Source organism: Octodon degus, unplaced genomic scaffold (genome assembly GCF_000260255.1).
Source record: "Octodon degus isolate 3935 unplaced genomic scaffold, OctDeg1.0 scaffold00025, whole genome shotgun sequence".
NCBI classification, from domain to species: domain Eukaryota; kingdom Metazoa; phylum Chordata; class Mammalia; order Rodentia; family Octodontidae; genus Octodon; species Octodon degus.
In genome coordinates, this window is record NW_004524601.1 from 1,015,379 (window position 1) to 1,033,658 (window position 18,280).

Below are 18,280 nucleotides of genomic sequence, written 5' to 3' on the forward strand. Positions count from 1 at the left end.
CCGACCCCCCCCCCCCTCGCAGACGCCCAGGCCACGCAGCTCCCTCCGCGGGGCCGACCTCCGCGGTGCAGCGATGGCCGAAGGCGGGGCGCCCGAAGTCCTGCGCCTCAACGTGGGCGGCTGCGTGTACGCCGCCCGGCGCCGGTCCCTGTGCCGCTTCGAGCACTCCATGCTGGCCTCCATGTTCAGTGGTCGCTTTCCTCTCAAAACGGACGAATCAGGTAGCCGTCCCAGCCTAGACGCAAGCCTAGCTGGAATGTTGGGTTGGTGTGCTGGTGGCTGAGGTCGCGAGGACGGTGGAGCCGTTCAGAGCGCGGAGAAATGAAACGCCAGCTTCTGGCTCCGACGCCGTGGCGGGAAGTCGGAAGGAGTTTGGGGTCTCAGGGTCGGCCGGGCCGCTGCTGCTGAGGCAGGAAGAGTGCAAGTTCTAGCCCAGTGTGGGCCATGTGGAGAGACCCTGTCTCAAAAATAAAAGAGCTGGGGATGTAGCTCAGAGCAAAAGCCCTTGGTTCAGCTTTCAGTATTGATAAAAGAAAGACATGGATAGGGTTGTGGGGCCGAGTCCCAAGAAGTTCATGGGACCCACTACTCTCGTGGAGAACCCCTAAGGCTGTTTCCAGCCCTGTTCTAGATCTGTGTGGGAGAGGCCGTGCTGGGGTGGACACGGGCGTCGGGCATCTGCCCCAGGGGCAGGGGGCCGCTACAGGCACAGTTGTAGTGTTTAGAGGCTGAGCCTTATTCTCGCCCATTTTACCTCCTGCTGCTTCTTTTCAAACCTTCTAGGTAGAAAAGAATTCTGAAGAAGTCCCATGCAAGAGGCTTTTTCCCATTCTGTCAAGGTGTCTGGGAAAAGTCTCCTCTCCTGAGGCACTGCCAGCACAGCCTTTGCTCCTCACAGTATAGTTCTTCTGCTCCCTGGCTCCTTGGGCTAAGCCGAAGAGCCCAGCCCCAGCCCCACCCTACCCTGTGGCTACCTCAAGCCAGGGTGCAGTATGTGGCACCCTGTGCACCCTTCTTGGGTTTATGTGCAGCAGCCCCTGCCCTGAGCTTGCCCAGTGTCCTTCCTGCCATTGACGTCCCCTTGGTGGTGGCTGTGGAGGATCATTTTGGCAACTGTCCTTAAAAGAAGAGCAGTCGTCTCCATTTTGGCTGAGTTAGACTGTATTTCCATGTACTGATATGTACAGAGCTGGCTAGGACTTTTCCTTTTCCCTTTAGTTGGCTTTAAGTAATGTATATTGGTCCAGCTGAGGTGCTGGTGTTAGTCTTTGAAGAAGGTAGGTGTGCTTCCCTGGAAACCCCCACCTGCTGTTCCCTAGTGTGAGCTGGGTTGAGATGGGAGGAAGGGCCAGTGCTCCATGCTGTTAGCTGGGTCTTTATTCTCACTGTGGGTTACACTGGAAAGTGGTAGATTAGAATTCACTTGATGGGAGTCCAATAGTTTATCCGTGGGATTACAAATATAAACTTCCTGGACTGAGATGAAGACCAGAAAGGACTCTCTGTAGTGGCAGTGGCTACCGTAGGTGGGGACTCAGGGGTGTGTCTGGTTCTGGGTTGAGCATAGAGCCCTCTTCCTGTGTGCTGGCTGGGAGCACAGAGTTCCTGTGCAGAGGGGGGAGGGCGCACTACTGTTCAGGAGAGTCCCTGGTGGGAGCTGACTGGAGACAGGCAGGTCTCATCTGCTTGTGCAGCAGCAGAATTTGTCATTTCAGAGGCAGCCAGGCAGACTGATTCAAGGACACGGTACCGACTGTCCCATGAACCTGTACACTCACTTTGTGCTGGATGTTTTCCAGGGGCTTGTGTCATTGAGCGTGATGGATACCTGTTTAAATATCTTCTGGATTATCTTCATGGAGAGGTTCGAATTCCTGAAGATGAGCAGACTCGTGTCGCCCTGCAGGAGGAGGCTGATTACTTTGGCATCCCCTATCCCGACAGCCTGTCAGACCACTTGGCCACTGAAATGGAGACATACTCTTTAAGGTCAAATATAGAACTTAAAAAGGTCTTGGCGTTTTCTTAAGTTTTAAGATAAATATGTATTTATTACGTACCAAGCAATATGTAGTCTTGTGTAGCCTGTGCTGTTATGTAAATCTAACATGAGGCGGTTTTAATGATTTTTGAAGACTTGTTTCTTAATTACTCATACTATTTTAAGGCCAGAGACCAATTATAGAAGAGTATATTAGATTGCCACTCAGTGGCTTATCAGGTTTTCCACGTGTATAACCCTAACACTATGGGAGACTGAGGTAGGAACACCCCAAGCTCAAGCTCAGCCTGTGCAATTTATTGACTTAATCAGAGCATGTGTTAGAATAAAAAATAAGAAGGACTGGGATAGAGTTCTGTGTGAAGGCTGTGGTTTCAGTCCCTAATACTGCGGGAAGAAAAAAGTTACTAAATTATATTTCTTTCTTTTTTCTTTTTTCTTTTTTTTTAATTTTAGGGAAGGGTCTACAGTGTGTTCAGGGTCTCACTACTCAAATTGCTTTTTTTTTTTTTTTGTAGAACCGGGGATTGAACTCAGGCACTTGTGCTTGTCAGGCAAGCACTTATTCTTCTGAGCTATCTCACCAGCCCCTACTAAGTTATATTTCTCACTGAGTATTTAATACTGTTTTTGGCATTTATTTATTTATTTTTTGGCTTTTAAAAGTAGAACTATTCTGCTCCTGAATTTCTCTTCAAATTAAGAAAAATGCTCTAGCACATGAGAAATCATGGTAATGTTTATTTCCTTATAAAAGTGGTCATGCTATGTAATAAAATCTCTGATTTAGTATGTATAGTAGTTTGTTTACAAGGTTAGCCATTCACTTTATTTATTTATTTATTTATATGTTTTTAAAAAAATTCTTTTTTAAAAAAATTTATTTATTTTGTGTGTGTGTGTGTGTGTGTGTGTGGCCAGTTCAGCCCACCAGGGGGTGGGGCTGGCTGGCATGTGGTGCTGGGGGATTGAATCGCGGTCCCTGTGCTTTGCTAAGCTTGTTCTAAGTAGGTGCTTTAGACCACTGAGCCATCTCACCAGCCCAGCCATTCACTTTAGAAGATTAGTTTTGATTAATTTGAGAGTAGATCTTTTTAAAAATGTTTCTGCCTTAAGTAATTTTAGAGATCTGTCTCGTTGATGAGGTCTGTAAAGTCAGTCTTGCTGACCAGTGTTGGATTTGCTGTAACTGGCCCACTAGGCATCTGAGGAAGGGTTTTCCTAGGTGATTGCTCATGGTGGAAACCGCCCTGCCCGGGATTGCATCCCTGGCTCAGAGGCCAGTGCTCAGCAAGCAACCCTGGGTGCTGGGTCAGGAGCTGTGTGCAGGGTGGAGCTTGGTTTGGGCCTGTGTCCCTGGGAGGTTGTGCGGACATTGATTATGCAGAATTTCTTCTGAGGTTAATAGGCCACGGGCCAACAGTGCTGCTGGCTACAAGTGCAGTGGGGCCTCCGAGGGCCAAGTGGAGGCCAGCAGGGCAGCTCTCCCCCTCGCACCCTGCATTCCCGGAGTCCGTGCTGCAGGACAGAGCATGCCTTGTCATTCACCAGCCTGCATGTGACCGCATCATGTTCGTGACTTGGCATGAACAGGGACCTTGTGGCTCACAGGGGAGTGCAGCACCTCCTGCTTTCTCTCTGGGTGTCACAGTGTAGTGGGGACCTGGCAGATGTGCAAGTGAGGGTCAGGAGTGATGTGAGCGGGACTGCAGCAGCAGTGGTGTTCAGGTGTGATTCTGTAGGGTGTCAGTGCGGCCCTGTTCGGTTGCAGAGTCCACAAGTGCTGGGCCTCTCCTTGGTGTTGGCCCTGATTGACACTGGAGAGCAGAGAGAGGCCGCATGGGCTGTGTGGGAGTTGAGCTCTGGACCCTGTAGTGGGCCCCTCTCTTGAGTCTGTTGACCTTAAACAGTGTCCAGCACACAGGTGATCAGTGTTCAGGTGAGTGAGAAACAGGTAGAGCAACAGCCACGTGCCTTGAGACGGTCCGTGCGGAGCTCATGCGTATCTCCACTCTGGGCACAGCACCTGGCGACCTGTAGACATCAGAGCCACACGGGCTCATGGGCAGACGGTTAAAGGAACTTCGAGGCACAAGGGGGGCTGTGAGAACACAGTTCAAAAAGGAAAGAGATCTTTGCATCGTGGTTTGAACAGTAATCGGGAAAAATGTGGGTAGTGGAGAAATATTGTAAGGATTATATTTTATGAAGGCTGAAAGAGGAGATTGAAAACTTGAGCTTTGTGTGGAAAGAGCTTCTCTGCCTGGAGAGCTGCCGGCTGTGGGGTGTCATGTTTGTGATCGCCTCCCTGTGAACTCCGCGTGTCAGAAGGCTGGCTGAAGCGTATGGCCTTTGTATTTCCCTCATGACCATCCCCACTGTGGTTTAACACAAAAGAAACAGATTTGATTCCTATTGGACTCCCGATTAAACCCCAATGTTATGTATCTTTTTTGCTTCAGGCCTTGGCAGACTTCTGTGACTCATATGGCCTGGTCTGCAGTGAGCCCTCAGTCTGGGTTCTGCACTACCTCAGCACATCAGGCACCAGCTGCGAGAGCAGGGTCATTGGCGTGTACGCCACGAGGGCCGACGGCATGGATGCCATAGAGCGGCAGCTGGGTGGCAGGATCCACAGCAGGAGCATCTTCAGGAGGTAGGGCCACGTGCCGTGGGCAACTTGATGGGACCAGCAGGGCTGATGCCCCTGGATACCTTGAGGGGAAGAGAGAGGAGTCCAGCCTGGTCCTAGTGTACTTGTCCAGCCTCCACGTGGCTAGGGACAGGGAGAGAGAGGACTTGCTTTAGGCCATTAATAAAATATGTAGGTATCAAATAGAAGTGACAAAATTTCTTTTGTATTTTATTTTTTATGTATTTAATACAGGGTTTACAGGGCCTCACTATGTAGAGTAGTAATTCTGTTTTTATCCTCCCAAGTACTGGGATTACAGGTGTGCACCACCACACTCCATCTCAGCATGCCCCAGGGGCGGGGCTGGCAAGGCACACTGGTGGGGGTACCCAGGCTGCTGCTCTTTGCCTAAGAAGGCACTTTAATCCACTGAGCTATTGGCCCGGTTCTAAAAATTTCTTTCGTTTTTTTTTTTTTTTGCGGAACCAGGGATTGAACTCAGATCCTTGCGTTTGCCAGTCAAACACTTATCCTACTGAGCCATCTCCCTGGGTCCTAAAAATTTCTTTTTTAAGAATAGTTTTATTACAACATTAAAATAAAACATACAAGCTGAATAGGCAGGAGGGAGATGGATAGGTCTCCCTCATGGCCTCATCCGTGGGAGTGGGTGGTGTTTCCGGGCTGTGTGCATGGCCACCTCTGGAGCACATGGTCTCCACCCTGACTGGGAGGACAACCCTGTGCCTCCCCTCGAGGTGTCCTGGATCCTGGGGCACTTTGCCCTAGCAGGCAGGCGGCACCCTGGGAACCCTGTGTGCTCTGAGGAATGAGACAGCCGCCTCATCCCTCTGTGTGGCCGGATGCCATGACTGGGGCATGCTGAACCCTGTCAGCTTGGCCCTCTTAGTGTGTTCCTTGTGATCTTGCTTGGTCATCTCATGTAGCAAAAATTGTACCTGATCTCTGGGCGATGACTAGCCTCTCATGCATGGCTGTGAGCTTGCATTCCAGCCAGCTAGGGGGAGCTTCTGGGGTCTCTAAGCAGAGATGCTCCTCTGTGGTATGGAAGTGCTCAGTGGGCTGCTGGAGTGTCTTGGTCAGATCTGAATCTTTTCTAACTACTATAATTAGCTGATTTTTTTAAAAAAAATTGAGATTAGAAATGTGTTGATTTGCCCGGTGTGGTGGCACACACCTCTGATCCCACTGTTGGAGTGGCTGAGGCAGGAAGGTCACCTTGAGTTCTTCCTGGGCTGCACAGTGAAATCAAGGACAGCCTGCACTGTAGCGTGAGACCATCTCACACCCACCCCACCAGGAGGCGTGTCGCTCTGTCTATGTTGGGAAATTGACTGGTACTATGCTGTGGTACGAGATCAGAGGTGAGCGCACCTGTGCTGTGGCCTTTACACATGTGTGTATTTGGGAGTGTGCACACGTGCTGAAGGGCTACAGAAAGACAACTCCGAGCCCAGTTCCCTGTCAGTAGCAAGCTTTTGAGTGTCCCTTAGCCTTCATACCCATGTGCTATCTTTTCATGACTTTTGCAATTTTTCTAGAGAGGCGGGAAATAACGTTCAGTACATTTGGAGCTATTACTCAGTGGCGGAGTTGAAGAAAATGATGGATGCCTTTGATGCATGGGAAGGAAAAGGTGCGGTGCGGGCCTTGGATTTCAGGGAAGTGGGTGGCTTTCTTCACTGAGGCAGCAGCCATCTTTATCTTTGAGGGAATGTGTTCTGAGGGCATTGGTGGCGACTTGTTGCACAGTGCTGCACTTCCAAGTCTGTAGGCCTCAGGGCTGTGTCTCATTAGAGGCAGGGAAAAGCAGGGACCCTGTTTCAACAGCGGGTGACAGTCCTTGCCGAGGACCAGTACCCCTCAGCGTGTGCTCCATGGGCAGCCTGGTGTACTCTGGAGGGTACCTGCGGCTGGGGCTGCTGCAGGGCTGCATTCGCTTGCCACCCCAGAGAAGCCAGAGCTGCCAGGGAGCGAGGGTGTTCTGAGTCCTGACGCCTGTCATAACCATGCACATGAAGAGGCCCCTCGTGCAGGTTCTGACTTAGCTGCCCAGGGTCGGGAGTGGGAACCCAGGGACAGGGGTACCATGGGACAGAGCAGGTTCTGCCCATCTTCCGAGCCCCAGGAGGAAGCACCTTTTTTTCTGTGCTATGCCCAGTAAGCTGAGTTGGTTATTATTGCCAGAGCTACAATGATAAAAAGAAAACAGCTCCTTTCCCGGCATGAGTGAGGTTATTCAGCATAGTTCTTTGAGCATTTTTATTTCTGTGTGTAAGTTTTTATATCTTGAAAAATTGAAGTGAAATGCTCATAACACACTTAGCTGGCTGAAAGTCTGTGTGTCGGTGGCATGGATCTTGCAGCCACTGCGCCAGTTCCAGGTCTGTCCCACCCTGCTGCTGTCCCACTCCCCGCCTGTCCCTCCCTTGGCCCTCAGCCCAAGCTGCTCATGTGGGCCTGCTTGGGTCTGGCTCCTTAGCGTCAGCATGCTGCTTCTGAGCCTACGGGACCCGCTTTGTCTTCAGGGCTTTGGCAGGGCCTGAGGGGGTGCAGCAGCTTGCATGGGTGCTGGTGGCCTCAGCTGTCTCTGGTTTGCTCTGGTGCTGTCAAGGATGCTCCAGCAGCCTGGGGAGGGGCAGGGCAGGCACAGGCCCTGCGCCAGGGGGACACAGCTGCCAGCTGCAGGGCCGACCTGCCCTAGTGCTGCGTCATGGGTGAGTGCAGCCATCACCAGAGGATGTGAGAAATCAGGCGCAGATGCATGGCTTTCTAAGGTCTCCTTGGTGAGCGACTGTGGGCTCTAGGCCAGCAGACTGGCTCGCTTGTTTCCTCAGGCTCATCAGCAGCAATGCCGGGGTGCACTGTGTATAGCACCCCAAGACCCAGCCGCAGAGCTGCTGTGGGGGTAAGGAGGTGGGGGTGGGGCCTAGTGTCACCAGTGGAGGACCTTTCCTCCACAGGTGTCAGCTACTGGCGGGTGCCCCACGAGCTGGTGGAGTGCTGGACCCTGGAGCAGCGGCCACTGCTCGGGAGTGTGCGCCACGCCATCCCTCTCCGCAAGAGGTGCGCTGGGTGACGCGGTGTGTGGGTATGTGGCCTTCTCAAGTGGATGGGAGTGCAAGTTCTGGCATGAGCAGGCTGTTTAATCAGTTCCCTGACACTTATGGTGCTGGTGCATGAGGTTTGAAAAGATTCAGTTGCTGCCTCTCTGGAAGAGGTGCTCCTTTGTGCTCTGAGCTTGGTGGGGGTGAGAAGCGAGGCTGGTTCCTTGGCCCTTGTGACTAATTTTTGGGGGCCCTGGAGGTGCACCTTAGAGACCTTTCTGTGGTTGCTGACCCAAATGCCCTTATCTGTTTTCAGGTGCCGGGATCACAGGGGGACCTCGGGTGCGGAGGAGGGAGGCGGTGTGAGTGGCAGGCCCAGGCCCCAGCCTGTGCGACACTCAGGCCCCTCTACTAGTACCCAGATCACCGTGCGCAACTCTGCCTCCATCCAGCTGGCTCCGGCCAGTACTGGCTCCAGCCCTGTGCAGGTGACGGCCACATGGGCTCGGCGCAGTGGCCATGGAAGGGCAGCCCAGAGCCCTGCATCCTCTGCGGGCATGGAGACTGCCCAGCATCTCCACTTTCCTTATGAGGCTGGGAGCCCTGAAAACGGGGCCGCACCCCCTCCACCTGCACAGGCGCCACCATGTTCGGACAAAAACAGGAGAGCCATACCCCACCGGGTGATAAAGCTGAGGAGGACCCCACTGTGTGCAGCCCCCACCCCACCCCTGGTGGAAGCCACCAGCACCTTGGGGGTGCAGACTGGAAGTGGTAGCGGCCAGGCCGATGGCCAAGAGGGCTAAAGACGTGTCCAGATGATGCTTGCGGCTCAGCTGTGGGACCTGCAGGAGGCCGGCTCAGGCAGGAGCAGGCAGTGACAGGAAGTGGGTGGAGTGACGAGGGCGACTGCAGGGCAATTGTCTCTGTCTCCTGGTTTTGAAAGGATTGTTTTTCTATGGCAGTTAGATGTCCTGGTTTTCACTGTTCTGAACTTTATTTGTGTGTTGGTAGCGAGGCATGTTGTTGCTAAAATACAGAGTAGCGTGGATGGGGCTTCCGTGTCATACTAGTGCCGGGAGCCGCCTCCCCCAGGTGAGATGATGGGGTGTCCCTGCTTCCTGCTGGTGGTGGTGGGCAGCGCCAGGGCCAGCACCTGCCTGCATGTGGCGCAAGCAGCCTGCCTCCGCGAGCAGGCCCAGCATCGCCCAGCATGGGCTGTGCCTGCACTCCTTGTTAGCAGGCAGTGGGTTTGGGACCAAGGTCTCCAATACGGGTTTTAACCAGAAGAGGGAAGTTTTGACCATACTTGAAAAAAAGTTTAAAATGTTTAGCTTTTTATCTAAAGTTAATATTTGTTTTTTAGAGTTGACTACTAACCATTCTGATTATATGATTTTTATGCATAAAATGTCCATATAAATTGAATTTAATATTTTTAAACAGATGGGGTCAGTACTTTCCTTGGCTGTCCCATTGAGTGCTCTTCTGTGCTATTTTGTAATTGGATCTCAGATTTCTGCTTTCCAAATTAAGTTCCTGGAGCAGGTTCCTTTCCGCTCAGTGCATAGCGTTGTGCTAGCATTGCCTCGAAAGAGAAAATACTCAAAACGTCATTTCTTGCAAAATAAAAAATTTTCCATAAAAAGCATTTTTTTGTGACTTTATTTCAGCCTCAGAGCCTTTTAGAAGTTTGAAAGCTTCTTAGCTTAGATAGGTTTTCTATTTCTGCTGGCAAAATTGCTTTCCTGTCCATACTATGTACAGAATAATTAAGCCCATTTTGGGTAACTGTCCGTTTGCAGGTACCACCCTGCTTAGGTGGTTTATCTGGGTGGTTGTATCGATGGTCTATAGTGATAGTTTCCTGTGGAATATATGTTTGGTCACCTTTCAAAATGGTCTTCGGGAGAACCCAGGCCTGTGAAAAGTAAAGACCAGGATGAGCTTTTGCAGCTGTGCCCTGGATGTTATTGTGAACAATGTGACCTGACCCGGGCCAACGAGATGCTGCTTCGTGTTAGGATGCTTTACACTAACAAGCATACGTAGCAGGCAGCTTTATACATAATAAACAGTACCTGGGAGCAAGGTTGGTCCTGGTGACTCTCCCAGTGCTTCAGGCAGTTCAGAGCAATCCACAGAGTGCGCTTAGCCCTGTGAGGCCAAGTGTGGAGGGGTGGCAGGCGGTCGGCGGGCTGGCAGCCCTTGTGGGTCTGGAGTTACCAGCAAGCTCAGAATGCTCTGGGCTCATGGGAGTAACTTCACGTGAATAAGTGTTTTTTTCTGCTTGTACTTTAACCACCCTAAAACCCTCATTTTGTTAGCAGGCTTTGAACATGAGAAACTGGGACCTTACCCCAAGCCTGGTGGGTTTCTTCCGGGTGAAGAAGACAAAAGCCTTCTAAATGAGGATTTGAAGTGTGGCACACGCCTGGGAAGCTGAGGCAGGAGGATTGCTGGGTGTCTGAGGCCAGCCTGGGCACACAGTAAGACCCAGCCTTAAAAAGCAAAATAAAAAGGGTTTAGTCGGGGGGGGGGTGCGGGGGGGCCGGGGACCTTGAGTAGTTCTGTGGATTAGAAGAGTCAGACGTTCTACACAGTGGAATATTTTAAAGTCACCCTGTGCTGTTCCAGGTGGTGTATGAGAGCCCGGCTAGCCCTGGTGATGCTGGTTGTCGCTGAGTGTGTCAGGCTGGGAAGAGGGCTGCTGACACTGGTGTGAACATAGTGATAAAAATGTCTCGCCCAGTTTTTTTTTTTTTTTTTTCCTGGAACCAGGGATTGAACTCAGGTTGTTTTCTACTGAGCCATTTCCCTAGCCCCCTCTTTGCCAGTTTTTAAAGCTCAAGAAAGTGGGGTTTAGAGACGAGGTGGCCGTGGGCTGATGGTCACACAGGCCCCCTCAGCCCCGTGACTTGGTGTCCACAGGAGAACATGGCCGCAAACCTGAACAATGTGGCTTTGCTCACTGTTGGCCCACATGAGTGCTGCTCACATACTGTTTCCCAGCAGATGGAAGCTGCCCCTGCCGTGTGCAGCCAGTGCCCGTGCAAAGGGTCTTCAGACCTTCCATGGCTCTGGACCCCACCCCGTGGGGACTTTGGAACAGTCACGTGGCAGAAACCTTGAGGCAGTGCAGAAACCCAATTTCTGGCCTTTTCAGTTTCTACCATCAGAAGAACAAAGAACATGCCAGGACTGCATCAGTAATGGTTGTCTCAGTTACAGGACTTTGTATGGAGCGAAAGGAAAGAGCCATGATGAGAATCAGGGGGGACGCCTGCAGATGGAGGGGTTGGTGGGCGGGGAAAGGGACTGGAACACACCCTGGGCATGGGCCTAGCCCAGCGAATCACAGCGAACCACAAACCCGCAGACACAAAATGTAAAAGATCTGGCAATCCTAATTTCTAAACCCTTGGTTTTGTACTATACATGTATCTTCTATTCATTTGTTTATTTTTTTGTGGTACCAGGGATTGAACTCAGGACCTTGTGCTTGCCAGCCAGGCACTTATGCAGCTGAGCTATCTCCCCAGCCCCCATGTATATATCTTTTTAAGAGCAATAGCAGGGTCTGGGGAGATAGCTCAGGGCTTAAGTGCCTGCCTAGCAAGTGCAAGGTCCTGAGTTCACACCACAAAAAAAAAAAAAAAAAAAAAAAAAAAAGCAATAGCAGTTTTGGGTTAGTTGATTGTTACTAAATTGACCATAAAATGAATAGTTGATAAAACAATTTGGAAACTGGCATCACCAGGTCCCAGAGCAGCAGAGCCGATGTTTCTGACCTGACGAGTGGTAGGCAAGGTGGTGCCTGTTGCCACCTTAGCAAGGGCTGATGCTGGGCATGGCAGACAGGGGTATTGCCAGCTGTGCCAACAGCATGTGTAGCGTGCCTGAGACACGGCTCTGAGAAGCCTGATTACTGAGCAGTCGATGTGCACAAGGCTGCAGAGAGCAAATTCTCTCCACTGGCAGAATGGTGCATCTTACTGCCTTTATCTGCGCTTGGTCTGTGGGGTTGGATGCCGCAGGGAAAGTGTGGACCAGGCAGCGTCTTCAGTGGTGCCCGTGTGTGCTCAAGTTACCTCCCGGGGGCCGAGCTGTCCCCCGACTGCCAGCACGCCGCCAAGCCCTGTACGTGGTGAGCTGAGTGTGAGGCTGCAGTTTGCACTCTGGCTTCCAGGCGTGCGGTGTGGTGTGGCCAGGCAGAAGTGTATCCAGCTGTCTCCTGCAGGCTGCCTGGCGGGCAGCCCTAACGGGGCCCTTTCCACTGATGGCCTGGTGGGAAGAGGATTTGTGTCCTTCAGCAGTGTCCCATGGCCCATGCTCCATGGGTTTGCTCACTTGAGGGCGTCTGATGTATGCTGAGGCAGAGAGAAGCAGAGTCTGCGGCGACGGTGGGCCACGGGGCTGCGTGTCAAGGTAGTCGCTGTCCTCTGGTAATGCTGCTGCTCATGGTGTTTGTTTGCTTGTGTCACCTCAGAGCTCTCTACCGTAGTAAGATTGTGCTGAGCTGTGAGTAGAAGCCGAGGGGCCTAGGCTTAGAAAAGAAATGTTTTATAAACAGTGTCATGGAAGGAAAAAGGTAGTACACTTGCTACCGCTGGGGAAAGGCAAGTATTGGAGCTTCTGCCAGATTCCTTAAAATGTTAGGCCTTTCTGCTTGAATGGTGGCTCTTCCAAGAATTCATTCCTAACTCGTTCACATGGAAGGCCTGGGAATTCAGTCTGGCTGAACACAGCACCTGTGACTAAGGACATCAGAGACAACCCTTACTCACTGCTGGGCCGACTGGTGCTGGTGCTGAGCCTGCCCAGAGCCCAGTGCAGCTGGAGGGATCAGGCATCTGGCACTGCTGCAGTCCCCTCTCCAGTCACTCCCTGTCCCTGTGTCCGCCTGCTCTTTGTCTGTTTTGCTGTAATGCTACCAGGGATGCTGATTTCTGAGCAACAGAGATTTTAGTTTTGCCTGCCTCGAGGTCAGAAGCCCAAGGTCCAGGGTCCATCTGCCCAGGCAGGGCCTTGCTGGGCTGTCTCTTCCAGCCCCTTCCTCTCTGTTGGCAGGAGCCCAGCCCTGCCCTGTGAGGGGAGCCTGCCATCTGGGATGGCGCCAGAAGGAATGGTGCCAGATGCGGTTCCCAGCGCCTTGCAAATACCCTTGTGATGTGGCCTCATAACCACCTTAAGTTGTATGTGGATGCGCTCCCTTTTGCCCAAGGAGAAGCCCAAGCAATGAGATGTTCACAGCGATGTCCTGGGTGGTGGGTCCTGGGCTTGAGTCCAGTAGGTGGCTGTGGGTCTGAAGTTCTGTCTTCTCACCTCCTCTAGAATTGGTTTCCAGAGCATCGTGCAAAAGCCAGTCAGGCTCCAGCCTGCCCGAGTCTTGCATCTTGCCTTTCTCTTCCCTTCAGGATTGCTGAGTGCTACCTGTGCATTATGAGGTGGATGGGCAAGTGAGAAAGGGTGGCGCTGACAGGGTGCACATGCCCATAAGACTAGGTCTAAATCAAACTGGAGTAGCCTTCGTTAAAAGCAGTCTTGGCCCAGAAGGGCTTGGACACCATGATTCACCATAAGTGCTGTGTGTCACAGTCATGGTTCTTTTGGTCATTCGTTTATTTGCTTTTGGCCAGACATCTACATAGTTTTCAAACGAATTTGCTGTAGAATTTACTTACTCTGGAGCTCACACTTGGAGAGCACAGCTGCTCTTCTGCACCAGGGTCTGAAGGAGGGGTCCTGGGAGGACTCCCCTCGGGGAAGAGCACCTGCCCCAGATGGGCCAGCGGGACCAGGTGGGGAGGGCTGCGGTGACGGTTCTGTGTCACTCGGCCTCCGAGGGTGGGGAAATGCTTCTTGAAACTCTGCCGGCAGAAAGCTTCCTTAGGACTCCTGAGGACTAGTTAGAAACAACGAGAGGGTGAAACAGGGTCCTGGTAATGTGAAAGTCTGAAGTCTGAGCTTCAAGTTCTTGCTGACAAGAGAACCACTGCGACCTAGGAACTGCACCACGTTTTCTCCTCACAAAATTAGAGTAATTTAGATGGCTCACTTCTTTCTAGAAGACTTGGGCGATGTGCATGGTAGGTAGGTGCTGGCCCTAGTATGAACTGTCATCCTGGTGGTGATCTAATAAGGCAGATGCCCTTCAAACAAAGGCCCATCCTCCTCAGACCACCTCCCCCTTCTCCAACTCAGCCCGGGGTGCAGTTTCCTTTCACCCTTCTCGAGCCTCAGGGAATCCCCAGTGAGCTCTTCAGGTGTATCTAAACACCCCTCCAAATGCCACCCCAGGCCAAAGGCCATAAAAGCCTCAGCCTCCCTTTGTTCAACTCCAGAGAATTTCTTACCTTCCCTAAATTCTCTCCGTGTCCTCACAATAGAAAGCCCCTTTCCCTTTTCCTTCTGCCTGTTTCTGTGATGCACCAGGCGCCTGATAAAACCTAGCAGTACGTTAGCTTATCCTATTTGTCTTTGGCTGTTTTATAGTTACTTAAACATTCTGGGGTCCAGGGACCAGCGTTCTTTTGCTCTCTGGGAAGGTGTCGCAGGAGTCCTGTGAGGCGGGTTTGTGGGAGCGCCTGCTGCTACCCGCGGTGGACACGGGAGGGCGCTCCACACAGCCCCTCTCCAGCCTCCCTGACCTGCCTGGGAAAAGAACTCGGCAAACCCTTCCTTGACCCCCACTTCTCAGCGCAGAATCAAGATCGGACTTAAATCCCGGCTTCCTGACACGCCAAGCCCACTCCTCCAGCAAAGAGACTGCTGCATGGTAATTTGCTCATTAACATCTCGTGTGGCACGTCTCTGAGTGTTTCATTAGACTCTTCTGGGGCCAGCAGAGCCCGCCTGCCCATGACGAGCCTCGACTGGTCTGTGGCCACCAGCTTCGCCCCAGCGGTGAGTCTCCACGGAGGGTAGACTTCGCTGTGATTCACGCTGAGCGTTCTGTGAACCGGGGCCGGACGCCAGTCTGCAGTGCGGAGCAGGCTATGTGGCGCGTCTTCTGTGGACACACTTGGAGCGGCGCTGGGAGCTTCGCGGGAGGGAGGCTGCGCTTCACGGCGGCCTTGACGGAAGCTGTGCCATGCGCTGAGTTTGAAGTTACCTGAACTTCATGGGTATGTATCCTTGACAGAGAAACGCTTGAAATGGAAGGACCCATTGTTCTGACCTTTGTCATTACACAGAGAAGTTAGTGTCTGTAGCTCTCAGCTTTTAAAAAGGAGTTGAAAATATTTGACAAGAGTGGCAGAGCATGACCAGATCTCCAGGGTCAAACAAATCTTCCTCCGCAATGAATGGATGAGGCTGTGCAGCGGAGTCTGAGGGGTCTGGCATCCCCACTAAAATATTTAAATTACCTTTTCAAAAATGCAAGTTAGGAAATGCTCACATGCCAAGTCTAAGGCGGAGATCTAGGAACACACCATCCGCCTGCGCATGCTTTAGCTTCCCGTGCTTCTTTCCAGCCGCATGGGGCATGCCCCGTGCTTCCGAAGGGAGGCCCTGAACCCAGGGCAGCTTGGGAGGCAGAGCGGGGTCAGGATGACCTGAGTCACCTTTCAAGCTGTCCTGCTGAAACTGGTGCTCTCAGTGGTGAGCAAAATCTTACTATGCCCAGAGTGCCAAGTCCTCCGACCTCAGGACCTCGGGTGGGTAAGCAGACTGCAGCGCCCTTCTTTGCTTCCTGGAATGGGACTCATGATTCTGAGAATCCTACCACTGAACCACCAATGCTAACTTCATTATTCTGAATTCTCATTACATCTCAGTGCTGTAGAGAGCACACCTTCCTGCACTCAGCAAGGGGAGACTCGGACGCTGTGTGCCTTGTGGGTCCAGCTGCCGGCCACCATGAGGCGACAGAAAACCCAGGCTGCTGGGCTGGTACAATGCTGGAAGAGGCCAGTAGACCTGGGGTGCCCGTCTCTGCCCCCAGTGCCTAGTGCTTGGGTGTGGGCCTCCAGTGGCTGCAAGCCTGAGGCCTTGGTGAACCTGGTCCCTGTGGCCCAGGAGTCTGGGGCACTGGCTCCGTCAGGGGCTCTGACTTCTAGGGGTCAGGCGAATTGGTGTTAGCTACTGGGCATGGCTGGGTCTCCAGCCAGCAGGCAGTGGCCGTACAATCTTCCCTGGCCTTCGAGGAAAGACTTGCTCTGCACAGAGGCTCCCAGAGAGCTCCTCCTTCTGGACAGCAGAGGCAAGACTCAGGGCTTAGGAGTGTGGCCGAGTACACCCTTCTGAGTCCAGCGTGGGCCCAGGGAGGAAGGAGGCCCCGGGTCACCAAAGAGCTGGAACCTGAGCAGGCTGGCCCCGGGGCGTTCTGTGATGCTGGCCTTCCATCCTGTAGCCATGAAACGCTCCCTGCTCTTTAAGCCAGGTCAAGTTGGAGCTTGTCGCTTGGAACCCAAGTTTCCTGGTGCCACGTGGCTGAAGTCTGTAGCCACCTACTGGCCTGGAACTGAGGGTCCATTTTTTCTGAGAGGGAGTGTTATGTACTCCAGGGAAGTACTATGTGAACCCCTGCATGGAAGCCTTTAGGTGCCACAGTTGTCTCCGAAGTGGAGAACTATGGAGAGAATTTGGTAAGAAGGCAGGCCTCATTAAGAGAAGCAAGACAGGCATCAAATGCAGCATATTTTAATTTTGTTCAAATAAAGCAATATATGTGTGTGTGTGTGTGTATATATATATATATATATTTTTTTTTTTTTTTTTTTTTTTTTTTTTCTCCAGAAAAACACCAGATGTGAAGTTCTACAAAAGCACACGTGTTCAGCAGACATGCCTGTCTGTCGGTCAAGGGTTTATTTCCACATGAACTCGCTAAGGACAACCATCAATGGAATGACGTCACGGCCGCAGCCGAGGTCTCCACCCACATGGTGGATTCCTAACAAGTGGCAAACACTGCCTGGTTAAATGCTGCAGACTCGATGAGGAAGTGCCAACAGATCAAGCAAAGCCATGAAAGTTACGGAGCAAGCAGAGCTGGGTACTGGAATTAGTAAAAATGATTATGAGAGGATTACACAACATATGGGTCTATTCTGATTGACTCTTTTGGCAGCGTGTTGGGTCAGCACCTGGGGCAGGGAACCAAACTGAGTAAGAAGCGCTCTTCTCTCTCCTCACTCAGGCCACCAACGTCACAGCAGGGACAGAGAGGACCGCAGCATCTGGGGACACCTCCATTCTTGTGGGACAGAGATTGCATTGTGAGGCCCGGCCAGCATTGCCCCGGAAAGGCCTGGCCTCCGAGTTGTCTGAGGCATGCTGTCTTCGCCGTGGTGGCTTCTCAGAATGGGCCATGGCCTCAGGGGGTTTTGTCCCTAAAGGGGCTTCTTGATTTTTCGTGCCACCTTTGTTTTTGGGGCGGAAGCCACTGTGTGGCTGTCTTCTGTGTTCGTGTCGGGTGCTGCCCTTCGCCATGGGGTCAGCATCGTTACCACCGCCCTGAGACTTGGTGGGCCCATTTAGCCTGGTGTTATGGTACTGGGGATTGAATCTCCGTCTTTGACTGGAAGGTCCATTCTGCAAAAAAGAAGAGAGAAGAGCCTGATGTTGCAAACCTTGGGAAGCCAATCTCTAGCCACAGGCAAGCTTCTTATGTTCCAGAAGAGTATGCCAGCATGCAGCCGGCGCAAGTGGTGCAACTCTTGGCCTAGTACAACAGGGACTGTCGTGTCAGTGGAACCACAAGAAATGGCTGACGTTGAAAGATAGATTGAGAAACAGGAGGCAATCAAAGGCTAGGTGCCATGGTTTATGTCTAGGTTTATGTCTAAATACTAGGTGTCCTCCCAAAGGCTCATGTGTGCCGAGGTGGGGCTTTCTGAGGTGACTGCGTCATGCGGCTGTGGTACTAAAGAAGTCACTGATGGGTTTATAACTGGCCGTGGAGTGGGAAGGCGAAGCCTGTCGGAGGGGTGTGCCCTGAGCGGCACACGGCCCTCCTGCCTTGATGGCTGCTGCCTCCTGTCCGCCCTGCTGTGGACTGGTTCTCCTCTGCCACACTACCCTCCTCGGAGCCAGCCAGCCATGGGCTGAAACCTCTGTGTGCAGTGTTGAAGTAAGCATGTCCTCCTTTAGCTAATGCGTGTGGGGTCTGTGTCCAAGCAAAGGGAAAGCAGCCACAACACTAGGAAGCGGCCCATCGGGGTGCCTACGGAGTAACAGATGCAGCAGACAGCGCAAGACTGCAAGGCCCTAAGACATCGGTATGACTTATATATATGAATTCTAATCACATTTGTGAAGAAAAAGTGAAATTCTGTCTGTAATTGTTCTTTAAGCAGTTTTTCTTTTTTTTTTTCAAAACAAATACTACCTACTGTTCAGCAGTATTACCCAGGCGAACACAGATATGAGGTAATTTGGGAGCTCTTGTGGAATGTGTGTGTAACTCACTGAAGTTTTTCTTTAAACTTCTTGCAGCTCTAAGCCAATCAATTTTTTTTTGGGGGGGGGTATAGGGGGCTTTACTGATGGTGTGCAAGGGCAGCGAGCCAGGGCTTCCGAGGCCCCTCCTCTTCTAGGGGCCTGGGATGGAAGCTGTGAGGGGAGATG

At 52.1% G+C, this 18,280-nt stretch overlaps 2 protein-coding genes across 9 annotated transcripts in view; one reads left to right on the forward strand and one right to left on the reverse strand.

The window, feature by feature from the left end:
• The first annotated feature begins 6 nt into the window (after positions 1 to 6).
• Positions 7 to 9,082, forward strand: Kctd18 (potassium channel tetramerization domain containing 18). Of its 2 annotated transcripts, XM_023712377.1 has the most exons (6): positions 7 to 221; positions 1,800 to 2,011; positions 4,465 to 4,658; positions 6,200 to 6,294; positions 7,622 to 7,724; positions 8,022 to 9,082. In XM_023712377.1, exons 1-6 carry the CDS (start codon positions 74 to 76, stop codon positions 8,509 to 8,511), a joined length of 1,242 nt encoding a protein of 413 aa, XP_023568145.1. In that variant the 5' UTR covers positions 7 to 73; the 3' UTR covers positions 8,512 to 9,082. The 2 variants fall into 2 exon arrangements, with proteins under 2 accessions (XP_023568145.1, XP_023568146.1); XM_023712378.1 differs by lacking the exon at positions 4,465 to 4,658 and having other exon boundaries at positions 1,800 to 1,989.
• Positions 9,083 to 16,461: 7,379 nt separating this feature from the next.
• Spats2l (spermatogenesis associated serine rich 2 like) overlaps positions 16,462 to 18,280 on the reverse strand; it is a 123,628-nt gene continuing 121,809 nt past the window's right edge. For all 7 annotated transcript variants that reach the window (XM_023712355.1, XM_023712357.1, XM_023712358.1 and 4 more), the window contains one exon: positions 16,462 to 17,245. In XM_023712355.1, coding sequence (XP_023568123.1) covers positions 16,847 to 17,245 — 399 coding nt within the window. In that variant the 3' untranslated portion in view covers positions 16,462 to 16,846. The remainder of the gene's footprint in view (positions 17,246 to 18,280) is intronic.

What these genes read in the sequence shown, in the direction of transcription:
- Kctd18 (XM_023712377.1), top strand. Translation starts at nt 74, where the DNA reads ATGGCCGAAGGCGGGGCGCCCGAAGTCCTGCGCCTCAACGTGGGCGGC. An exon ending in TGATGCATGGGAAGGAAAAG is followed by an intron (nt 6,295 to 7,621) that starts GTGCGGTGCGGG and finishes TTTCCTCCACAG; the next exon opens with GTGTCAGCTACTGGCGGGTG. An exon ending in GCCATCCCTCTCCGCAAGAG is followed by an intron (nt 7,725 to 8,021) that starts GTGCGCTGGGTG and finishes ATCTGTTTTCAG; the next exon opens with GTGCCGGGATCACAGGGGGA.